At 34.5% G+C, this 11,305-nt stretch overlaps 1 protein-coding gene across 1 annotated transcript; it reads left to right on the forward strand.

Annotated features, from left to right (window-relative positions):
• Positions 1 to 223: 223 nt before the first annotated feature.
• Positions 224 to 10,002, forward strand: LOC11437429 (zinc finger protein BRUTUS). Its single transcript, XM_003620390.4, has 14 exons — positions 224 to 754; positions 1,886 to 2,095; positions 2,862 to 3,056; positions 3,193 to 3,548; positions 4,021 to 4,249; positions 4,649 to 4,817; positions 4,904 to 6,115; positions 6,202 to 6,373; positions 6,498 to 6,719; positions 6,795 to 6,932; positions 7,608 to 7,842; positions 8,001 to 8,060; positions 8,485 to 8,556; positions 9,199 to 10,002. The coding sequence occupies exons 1-14, from the start codon at positions 452 to 454 to the stop codon at positions 9,328 to 9,330; spliced, it is 3,705 nt and encodes a 1,234-aa protein (XP_003620438.2). The 5' UTR covers positions 224 to 451; the 3' UTR covers positions 9,331 to 10,002.
• The last annotated feature ends 1,303 nt before the right edge of the window (positions 10,003 to 11,305 follow it).

The following is an 11,305-nucleotide window of genomic DNA, read 5'->3' on the forward strand; positions in this document are numbered from 1 at the left end:
TGGCTTAAAAAAAAATTAATATTATTCACTTCTTTAATCCAAATTCTATATCCCAACTGTAAGAGAAAAACAAACTCCACATCCCAATCACATTACCCCAAAATGTGACATTTATTAAAAAAAATATTTATTATATATGACACATTAATCCTACGTGGCAATACTACCCACGTGGCAGTTTCACATGTATATAAACATCATCATGATCTTCGCTCATTCGCTCGCAGGTTGTCTTTTTGCAAACTTAAAATTTATTTTCTCTTCTCACAAAATTAATTTTTTACAAAAAAACAATAATTCACAACAAAAAAAATCTTACAAACAGTTAACAACAATAGCAACCAAGACTCAAAACCTAGAGAGAGAAAATTTTCCCGGAAAATTCACCGAGAAAATTCGCTGAGAAAATTCGAAAACGAAAAAAGAAGAGAGAGAGAGAGAGAGAGAGAGGATGGCGACGCCGTTAATTCCGCAACAGCAGCACTTAGACGGCGGAGGAGGAGTGGCGGTTCTGACGACTCTTGTTCCTCCTTCTTCTTCCAATGGTGGTGGTGGATTCAACCGTTCCTCTTTAACGGAATCGCCAATTTTGATTTTCTCGTTCTTTCAAAAAGCGATTGGGAATGAGCTTGATGCGTTGCATCGATTAGCTTTGGATTTTGCTACTGGAAATTGTTTTGATATTGGACCGTTATCGGAACGGTATCATTTTCTTAGATCGATGTATAGACACCATTCCAATGCTGAAGACGAGGTTCATTTTTTTTATTATTCTTTTTTTGTTTTTGTTGAATTGTGGAATTGTGTTTTCTTTAGGTAGAAAAATGAAGATTTTTATGGTTTTTGATTCATGATTTTTATTTGCTTGATAATTTTAGCAATTTAGTTTGTGGAAGATGTTGAATAAGTTGAAGTGATAAAATACTGTGTAGCACTGACACTTCTGATAGAAGGCCGTGTTCAGTGTGCGTCACTGACATATGTGATTGCATCGAATTATGTCCTTTCAAACTATCATTAGTGTCCGTGTCGTGTCTGTTGTGTTTGTGCTTCATAGCTAAAAAAAATTGAAATTGGAACATTTTGTGCTATTCTTTTGTTAATGTAGAAAAATGAAGACTTGATAAATTTAGCAATTTAGTTTCGGGAAGAACTTGGTTAAGTTTCAGTGTTAAAATATTTTAAAATTGGAATATTTTGTGGTATATTTCATTCGAGCATAGGTTGGTAACTTTGAAATGACACTGCATAATTATAGCATTCAAATGTGATATTCCTTTCCTGCCGGTGATTTTTCCCCATCTATACCGCTGTAGTTGTTGAACTATGCATGTATGTTTGGTTATGCGGTGCCAGAAATTGATTTTGTAAAATTGATTCCGACTAAAAGGGTGTTGAAGGTAAAATCATTTATGTTTGGATATATTAATGTAAAAGTGAGTTGATCAATAAATTTGAGTGTATAAATCAATTCTAGAATCAAAAGCTCCAATTTTTAGCTTCAAGTTAGAATCAGTTCTGGGACAATTATTTTTTTTTTACTCGTGAGCAACCAAACATGTCAAAATCAATTCTACACATCTAGAATGAAATTTTGGCTTTTCTAAAGGGTAACCAAACATACATGTAGTGATTTTGCAGTGCTGTCACTGCTTCGCTACGATTGAATTGATTGTATTCTTATTCCAACAAAATCTGATTCTATTTTAATTTATTGCTAAATTGGGCTTTTTTACGAAGGTTACTAAATGTAGTTAGCAAACATGAATTGTCACCGAATTCATTCCATTTTTAGTTGATGTGAAATGACTGATCTATGATGACTTGACTTTATGTTACTTGCTTTTCTGCTATGCTTAATTGGGGAATCTGTTCTGGAATATAGGTGATTTTTCCAGCTCTAGATAGGCGTGTAAAGAACGTAGCACAGACATATTCTCTTGAACACAAGGGGGAAAGCAACCTCTTTGACCATTTATTTGAGCTTTTAAACTCTTCCGGTGACAATGATGAAAGTTTCCGAAGGGAGTTAGCATCCTGCACAGGAGCTCTGCAGACATCTGTTAGCCAACACATGGCTAAGGAGCAGCAGCAAGTAAGTTTATTCAATATATCTTTCCTTGATTTCCATCCAATTGAACTATTGCAAAAAGATAAATGCGAAGTCTGAGATAACAGAATAGAGAAAAAAATTCCCATCTTACTAGCTAAAGTGCTATTTGCTGGATGGTTATTGCAGAAATTATATTTTCCGCTGTAGATGTTTAATATACTTTGCATACTTGATGTCTCAAATATTCTTGTTATGACCCAACACATGTTCTTCAACTATTGGTTCAGCCATGGTAATATAACATTTATTAGAGATATCAGATGCTATCTTTAAATTTAACTACTACGGATTTATTGATTTCTCATGTAAACTTTCACTTGCTGGTATGATAGAAGTTTACAAAGCAAGTATTAAAACTTATTATTATCTGTCCTTAGCAAGAAAAGTGGCTTGTCACATAGCAGAATTTGCACTGAGCCTCAGTTTTCTATTGTTGACGAGAGAATATCATCTAGAAGAAAAACAAAGCATGTAAATGTGTGCGTGCTTACGATAATACTATGAAAACTGTGCATGAGTGGCTGGGTTATTAACCAGAAATTTCAAAGAATTAACCTTTGTGACATGCTTACATATATGTTCATAACACTCTCCCTTAAGGGAATTTCACACAATATATGCACCTCATTACAAAGCGATGAACTAAACAATTTGTTGTGGTAAATGAGCCCTTAAATTTAAATGGCTGAAACAATTATTTTTCTGGTGATTTTTTTGTCTGATATTTTTATTTATTGGATGATATCAGGTTTTTCCGCTGCTTATTGAGAAGTTCTCCGTGGAGGAGCAAGCATCTTTAGTTTGGCAGTTTCTTTGCAGTATTCCAGTGAATATGATGGCAGAATTTCTGCCATGGCTTTCAACATCAATATCACCTGATGAATCTCAGGATTTGCGGAAGTGCTTAAGCAAGATAGTGCCAGAGGAAAAGCTTCTTCAAAAGGTGTGGTTTTGAATGCTGCTTTAGACCATTGTTCTTTTCCTTTTTCTTTTTAATTCCACTTCATGGGTTGAAATAGAATTTATATACATTTGATTTGTCATGGTAATGTATCTGATTATATTCTTGTTTATTTAAGGTTATTTTCACCTGGATGGAAGGGCGAAGTAGTGCTAAGACAGTTGAAAATTGTGTAGATCATTCTCAGGTTCAATGCAGTCCTAGTCCTTTAGCCCATCAGAATGGGAAAGCAACATGTGCATGTGAGTCCACTGTATGTGGGAAAAGAAAATATTCTGCATCTCTTCTAGAAGTTCCGGATACAATGGGTTCACATCCGATAGATGAAATATTGCTCTGGCATAATGCTATAAAAAAAGAGTTAAATGAGATAGCAGCAGAGACCAGAAAGATACAACACTCTGGAGATTATACTAATCTGTCTGCTTTTAATGAAAGGTTGCAATTCATCGCCGAAGTTTTCATATTTCACAGGTATCATCACCTTCACTTGTTTATGCAATTCTATGTCTTGTGGAATCATCTTATGTTCCTTCAATGAAACATTTCCTTTTAAATTTCTGAGAGTCTTTCTCTTTTGTTTGTTTTTCAACCTAATTTGCTTGTTACTTTTCCTCTGTTCATTTTTACCATACTTCTATAGTATAAAATGATTCTTATAAAAGATTGACGTGTGATATAGCTATCTTGTGCATGTTATTGTTTTTATTGTGAAAATTACAATAAATTGTTTAGAAATAAATTGTCATGGAATGCTTATGATACTTTCTTGCTAAAGATTCTTCTCATGATCTTTAATTGTAGTATCCTATACTTAATAGAGCGACAAAATGATAATTTAAAAAAAGTGAGCTAATTTCTTAAATTCCGTCCTCTACTTATTTTCTTTCAAAGCATTAGAAATGCACGGCAAGTAATGTTTAATTAACTATTTCTATAAATGCAGTATTGCTGAGGACAAGGTTATTTTTCCGGCAGTAGATGGGGATTTTTCTTTCTTTCAGGAGCATGCTGAAGAAGAAAGCCAATTTAACGACTTCCGATCTTTGATTGAAAGAATTGTAAGTGAAGAAGCAACATCTAGTTCAGAAGTTGAACTTTATTCCATGTTGTGCTCACAAGCTGATCATATAATGGAAACCATACAGAAGCATTTCCATAATGAAGAAGTTCAGGTAATTCGTCTGGCATTTCCATAATATTTCCTTGATCTGTAGTTCAATCTTATGGCAAGAGTTTGACAAGAAATTGTTAGCAATGGACCCCCCTATTGTGAGGACCTATTCTAGGAGAAAGCCTGTTAATACAATTGGGCCTGATGAGACAGAAAATGTGTAACTATAAATAGTTGTGTAACTACTTTGAGATTAAGGAACTGGTTGGTAAGGGAGAGGGCAGGCTCTCAATTTCCTGTCAGTTATTTTATTTAATAATCATGTAACTCCTTTTAAGAAACTGCCTAGTTTCGTTCCGGACAGATTTGTTGTAATAGTGTGTTCCACTTGCACAGAAAGTTGCGATGTCAATTTTCCCTTTGATCTGTTTTTAACGTGGGTAATATCTCACATCTGTAGGTTCTTCCACTTGCACGGAAGCACTTTAGCCTCCAAAGGCAACGTGAACTAGTGTATGAAAGCTTGTGTATGATGCCTCTGAAATTGATTGAGCGTGTCCTACCATGGTTTGTTGGATCACTAACCGAAGATGAAGCAGAGATATTTCTGAAAAACATACAATCGGCAGGTTCTATATCTATTTTGATTTACTTCTCACTGAAAGAAATATATTTTTGCATCTTCTTTATCTGACAAATTGTGTATCTGTTCCAGCTCCAGCAATGGATTCTGCTTTAGTCACACTCTTCTCTGGTTGGGCTTGCAAGGCTCGTAAAAATGGTCGGTGCTTGTCTTCAAGTGCATCACGTTTCTGTCCTGCTAAAAAAATAGTCCGGTCTTCCTGTGCTTGTGCTTCTGCATTGTCTGGTAAAGATTGCTCAGTATTAGCTGAATCAGATGGGACCCAAAGATCAGTCAAGCGAAGCATATTAGAGTTGCAAAAAAATGGAGATGTCTCAAAAACACCAGAAAATGAACCGGCCCTGAAACCATGTTGTGGTGGCCGGTCTTGTTGTGTGCCAGCGTTAGGGGTCAACAGTAACAATTTGGGGCTGAGTTCACTTTCTGCAGCCAAGTCCTTACGAAACTTCACTTCTTCCGCCCCATCTATTAATTCTAGTCTTTTCATATGGGAAACAGACAGCAGCTCATGTGATGTTGGCTCTGCAGAAAGACCAATTGATACCATATTTAAATTCCATAAAGCTATACGCATAGATTTGGAGTATTTAGATGTTGAATCTGGAAAGCTTTGTGATGGCGATGAAGCAACTATCCGGCAATTTACTGGAAGATTTCGTCTTTTGTGGGGTTTATACAGAGCTCATAGTAATGCTGAAGACGATATAGTTTTTCCTGCATTGGAATCCAAAGAGACACTTCATAATGTGAGCCATTCATACACGCTTGATCATAAGGCAGAAGAAAAGTTATTTGAAGATATTTCTTGTGTTCTTTCTGAGCTCTCTGTCCTTCATGAAGCATTGCAGAGTACCCATTTGTCAGAGGATTTAAGTGAACCTAATTCGGGAATATCTGATGCTAATGATAGTGATGATATCAGAAAGTATAATGAGCTTGCAACTAAGCTACAAGGGATGTGTAAATCTATACGAGTGACACTGGATCAGCATATTTTCAGGGAAGAGCTCGAACTCTGGCCATTGTTTGGGAAACATTTCACTGTGGAAGAACAAGACAAGATAGTGGGCCGGATAATTGGAACTACAGGGGCCGAAGTTCTCCAGTCAATGTTACCGTGGGTAACTTCTGCACTTACACAAGATGAACAGAACCAAATGATGGACACATGGAAACAAGCAACTAAGAACACAATGTTCAACGAATGGCTAAATGAAAGCTTGATAGAGAGTCCAGGATCTACATCACAGACAGAAACATCAGAACATAGCACTTCTCAAAGAGGTCTCTAATATGCTTTGATCTTTTTCATGTTGTGGAAATTGCAGGATAGGAAATTTAAAAATATTGATTGTTATGGTTTTGTATAGGTGCTGAATATCAAGAAAGCTTGAACCTGAATGATCAGATGTTTAAGCCGGGTTGGAAAGACATATTCCGGATGAATGAAAATGAAATTGTGTCCGAAATCCGGAAGGTTTATCGTGACTCAACCCTTGATCCAAGAAGAAAGGCATACCTTGTGCAGAATCTCATGACAAGGTTGATTCCAGTTTACGTAATTTTATCCTTTATATAATTATGATGTAATAAATGCATGTTCATTTGATCGAAGTTTAACCTATCGTCTTCAAGCTCTTTTTCATTAGTTCTTTGTTCATTGTAGTCGCTGGATAGCCGCCCAACAGAAGTTACCTAACTCTCAATCTGGGGAATCATCTAATAAACAAATAGAAGGTTGCGCACCTTCATTTCGGGACCCAGAGAAAAAAGTATTTGGTTGTGAGCACTATAAGAGAAATTGCAAAGTTCGAGCTGCTTGTTGTGAGAAGTTATTTACATGCAGATTTTGTCATGACAACAATTCAACTGATCACTCAATGGATAGGTAATATTTTTTTTAGATTTCTTAATACTTTATAGTGATATGTATTTCTTCTAATTATCTGCTTGATAATTGCAGAAAAGCAACAACGGAAATGATGTGTATGGCCTGCCTGACTATACAGCCAGTTGGACCGATATGCATGACGCCTTCATGTAATGGACTTTCAATGGCAAAGTACTACTGTAACATTTGCAAATTTTTTGATGATGAAAGGTAATTTTGGTTCTTACTTTAGAATTCAAAAGACTACCATTCAAACCACGTTTTGCTACGTCAGAGACCCTTTTGATAATATTTCCTTCTTTCTAGAGAAACATAATCCAGGCAAAAGGTTACAAACTTAGTTTAGCTTTCAATTTCTTATTACTCTATTAATATGCTTGTGTATGAAGATTACAATCTAAGTTTACACTTAATGCCAATCTATAGTGGTGAATGCAAGGCTTGATTTGTACTCTAAGCCAAAAAAACTCATTTCTTTCTTTGAAAAGTGATGGACAATATTTGGTATGATTAGCCATTTGGCATCTAGTTAGTGTGATGGACACGGCCTTTTTAATGTGGTTTTACTGAATTATATGTTGAATGTTTGGGAATCATTTTTTCCTTGGCTGTTTCATGTTATATTATTTTGTTTAGGAGAGGATTAAGGATTCTCTTTATTACTGTTTTCCTCTTTTTCTCAATAATTTTGTATCTTCGATGTTATATGATTGTCTTTGCTAGAAATACAGGGAAGCTTATTCCATCTGTGGTCTGATTGATTATTAATCTGTCAAGTTTGTAAATTCATTAATTTATTTTTCCATCGTACCTTCTGGGATAAGGCTTGGTTATTGTTGTTGTTGTATCATACCTTTTGGCTTTTAACATGGCATCGTTCCTCAGGAATGTTTACCATTGCCCATTCTGCAACATATGCCGTGTTGGACAAGGGCTTGGCATTGATTACTTTCATTGTATGAAATGCAATTGTTGTGTGGGGATCAAATCAGTGTCTCACAAGTGCCGGGAGAAAGGCTTAGAAATGAACTGCCCAATTTGTTGTGACGACTTGTTCACATCAAGTGCAACGGTCAGAGCTCTAGTTTGTGGGCATTACATGCATTCATCTTGCTTTCAGGTATGTCACGCCCCTTTTAGGGTTTAGCCACCTACGCAGACCTGGAAAAAGGAAATCTGCAACTGAACCATTTCGCATTTATTTTCATTCTTTTCCTTCAAATGGAGTAATCATATAATGTTTTGCATTCAATCTCATGCTTTGTTTTAAATTGTTAGGCCTACGCTTGCAGTCATTACACATGCCCAATCTGCAGCAAGTCATTGGGAGATATGGCGGTAAGAACAAAATTCTTTTATGTCTGAAGTTGTGCTGTTGCTAGGCATACAATTCCATGTATTTATTGATCCTTTACAATCCTATGCATGCATTTGCATGCTATTGGAATTTGAGATAAGTGATGTAATTATGCTGGCTCTGTTAAATTTCAATGCCTAAATTTTTTTCAATCATGTCTGATTAAATAAAGAGATAAACTATACAGTCAAAATTTGTTTATCTTTATGTTCTTTCTTTCTCCTTTCTTGTAAGCTGTGATTTGGATGGACCATTTTATTGGAGGTCCGGGTTTAATCTTGATTGGGTATTGGCATAATAATTATGAAAGTAGAAACTACAACATATTCAAGTAGAAATAGATTATAGGTATGCTTATATTTCATGCCATACAACAGACACTTAGCTGTTTCTCTACCTACCCAGGTTTACTTCGGTATGCTTGATGCATTGCTGGCTGCTGAGCAGCTTCCTGAAGAGTACAAGGACCGCACTCAGGTATTATTTCCGCCTGTTTTTAATATTTGCTTGGCCCTTGTTAAATTACTCTTCATTTTATTCCTTTCAGTCGTTAATGCGACCATATAATTGACCTGCAAAGAATTTGTAATTAATCTTGTGTTTCATGGTTTGTGTTTTAGGCAATTGAGGATTCCTTTTCCCTCTCCTCATACCTAATTGTGTTGTCCATTTTTTCTTTTCTTATGAATTCTTTTGTCATCAAAATAATAATAACAATTTTTTTTGAGGGAAAATAATAATAACAATTATATAAATGTCGTGTCTAAAGACTTTAATCTAACATGACTTGTTTTTTTAATCTCATTTGGTATAAGTAGGGGGAATATAATTATGTTGAACACCATTTGTTTTCAACATAAGAATATTTTCACATATTATCATGTAATTTTCATGCAAGGTTCAACAGTGTCTGTATTGAGTTGGCATCCACATGTTTAGTAACAAATAAGCATCTATACTTTAAATTTGAAGTTGCACCAATATTTCTTTTTCCACAAATCCATGATACAAAACCATTTTGTTTTCTCCCATCAGCTATTAATGTTACTAAGAACCAGCTAAATATATCTATTGGTATTATATTTACCAGTGACATTCATTTTTCTATTGCCAATGCAGGACATACTTTGTCATGACTGCGATCGAAAAGGAACTTCACAATTCCACTGGTTATATCATAAATGTGGATTTTGTGGCTCATACAATACCCGGGTGATCAAAAGCGAGACAACAAATTCCAGCTGCCCTTAATGCGATTTTCTTATAAGTAAAAAGAGTTTGTATATAGCCTGTGTTTGGATCCGCATGAGTGTGTTTTTCTTGCGTCCAGTGCCATCTTAGTTTGGTTCTATCGATGCAACAAATTGGATATTCAAGTGGACATACTGCGGGACACAACGAATGCGGAAACAAACACAACTATACTTGTATAGGCAATCCAATTTTTCCCCACCAAGAACCTGTAACGTTTCTTGTTATACATAATGCGAGTGAGTCACTTCCACGGAGGCCTCTTATGAGATAGAAGCAGCAAACAAGCACCATAGTTCTCATGTATAGATCAACTTTCTTCTATTCAGTCAAAAAAAGATAAACATTTTCCCACTCTTTTTGCAATAGATGTTTTAGCCACTCCTCTTTTTTTTTTCCCTTGTTAGAGTTCACTCAAAGTTGGCACTATTGTTGCTTCACACATTTCGGGTGGGAAGAGATTCATTGAGTTACTTAAGCTACTTAGCCTTATGAGAATTTTTTCCTTGTGATTTTAAGGAGCATCCATTATTTATAACACTGTCATTTTAAGCACGGTTATGTAATTGTTGTAACTTCTGTCTATATAGATAGATGCTATACACTGATAGAGTAATGAACATGAGTAAAGTTTGAATGACAGAGTTCAGATATGATGGTGTTGAGTTTGAATTGTGGTGATAGATCTAAATAAACAAGCACTTTTGTTTTACAAAAGAAGAAATCATGTCAATTTAAAGGCTAAATTACATTGGATCATATGTCCTTTTGAGTTATTTAATTATAACAAGTTGATCATTTAAGTTTTTTCAGTATCACTTATGTTTTTAAGTTATTTAATTATAACAAATTAGTCATTTAAGTGTTCTTTGTAACACTTAGGTCTTTCAAGTTATTTAATTGTAATTTTTAGGCTCTAAATAACTTTTATTAATGATCTAAGCAATATGTTTCATACCTGGTTTCTAGAAGTACAAATATATAACTCTAAATGAATTTTGTAAAAAATAAAAAAAATTCTCTTGGGCTGTGAAGTAAACATTTCAATTATTTCAAACCAAATTTTATTTTTAAATAATTTGAAGTAATATCTGTATTTCTTTCTTAGAAAAAAAGAGTGTATTATTTTATTATAGAAAAATGTATACTATTTTTGCCAAGTTAAAAAACATTGAATACATAACCTTGTATATTTTTAGAACCAAAAAGTCATAATCAAAGAAATAGTTTTTGTTTGACATTAATCAATGAAAAAAGTGTTTTCGAGGATAAAAAAGTTACAACATATAATCAATCTATTAGTAACGAGTAACTATAACACTCTTTCAATCTATCGAAATTTTAAAATAGTATCTGATTGTGCACTTAGTCAAAACAGTCACTGACGTTAAAATATTCGTTCAATGTCTACATGAACTCTTTTCATAAAGGGATCGTATGACAATAAATAAAACTTATAAAGACTGATATGATAATAAATAAGTATATTGAAATATTAATATGACAATATGAAAGAAATATTTTAATGTAAGAGTCTATTTTACTAACATAGTGCACAATCAAAGACTATTTTAAAATTTTAATACATTAAGAGACATTTCTAACCACTCGTTACTAGGACTAAAATAACTATTATTTGAAAATTACAATCAATCAAATGCAAGTGATTAATCACTCAAATACACAAAACCTACGAAAAAATGCACAAAATCTGAACAGAGACCAGATTTCACATATCGGTAAAGGTGGCATTTAGCATACACAAGTCTATGTTTTTGTGTATCATATAAAAAGTTGTTTTTACTCACAATAGCAAGTTATCCGGTAATATATTTAATACATACTTTACCCCCAAAATGTTAAATATCATGCAATGGCCCAATGATAACTTTCGAGCTTCTCTCTCCTCCACCCACCTCTCTCTCTATCTTCGCCTCCTACACCCTTCCCTCCCCTCGACCACTCACTGCAATCA

The sequence above is a fragment of the Medicago truncatula genome, chromosome 6 (assembly GCF_003473485.1).
Source record: "Medicago truncatula cultivar Jemalong A17 chromosome 6, MtrunA17r5.0-ANR, whole genome shotgun sequence".
In the NCBI taxonomy this organism is placed as follows: domain Eukaryota; kingdom Viridiplantae; phylum Streptophyta; class Magnoliopsida; order Fabales; family Fabaceae; genus Medicago; species Medicago truncatula.

What these genes read in the sequence shown, in the direction of transcription:
- LOC11437429 (XM_003620390.4), top strand. Translation starts at nt 452, where the DNA reads ATGGCGACGCCGTTAATTCCGCAACAGCAGCACTTAGACGGCGGAGGA. An exon ending in GAAGTTTTCATATTTCACAG is followed by an intron (nt 3,549 to 4,020) that starts GTATCATCACCT and finishes CTATAAATGCAG; the next exon opens with TATTGCTGAGGACAAGGTTA. An exon ending in ACATAGCACTTCTCAAAGAG is followed by an intron (nt 6,116 to 6,201) that starts GTCTCTAATATG and finishes GGTTTTGTATAG; the next exon opens with GTGCTGAATATCAAGAAAGC.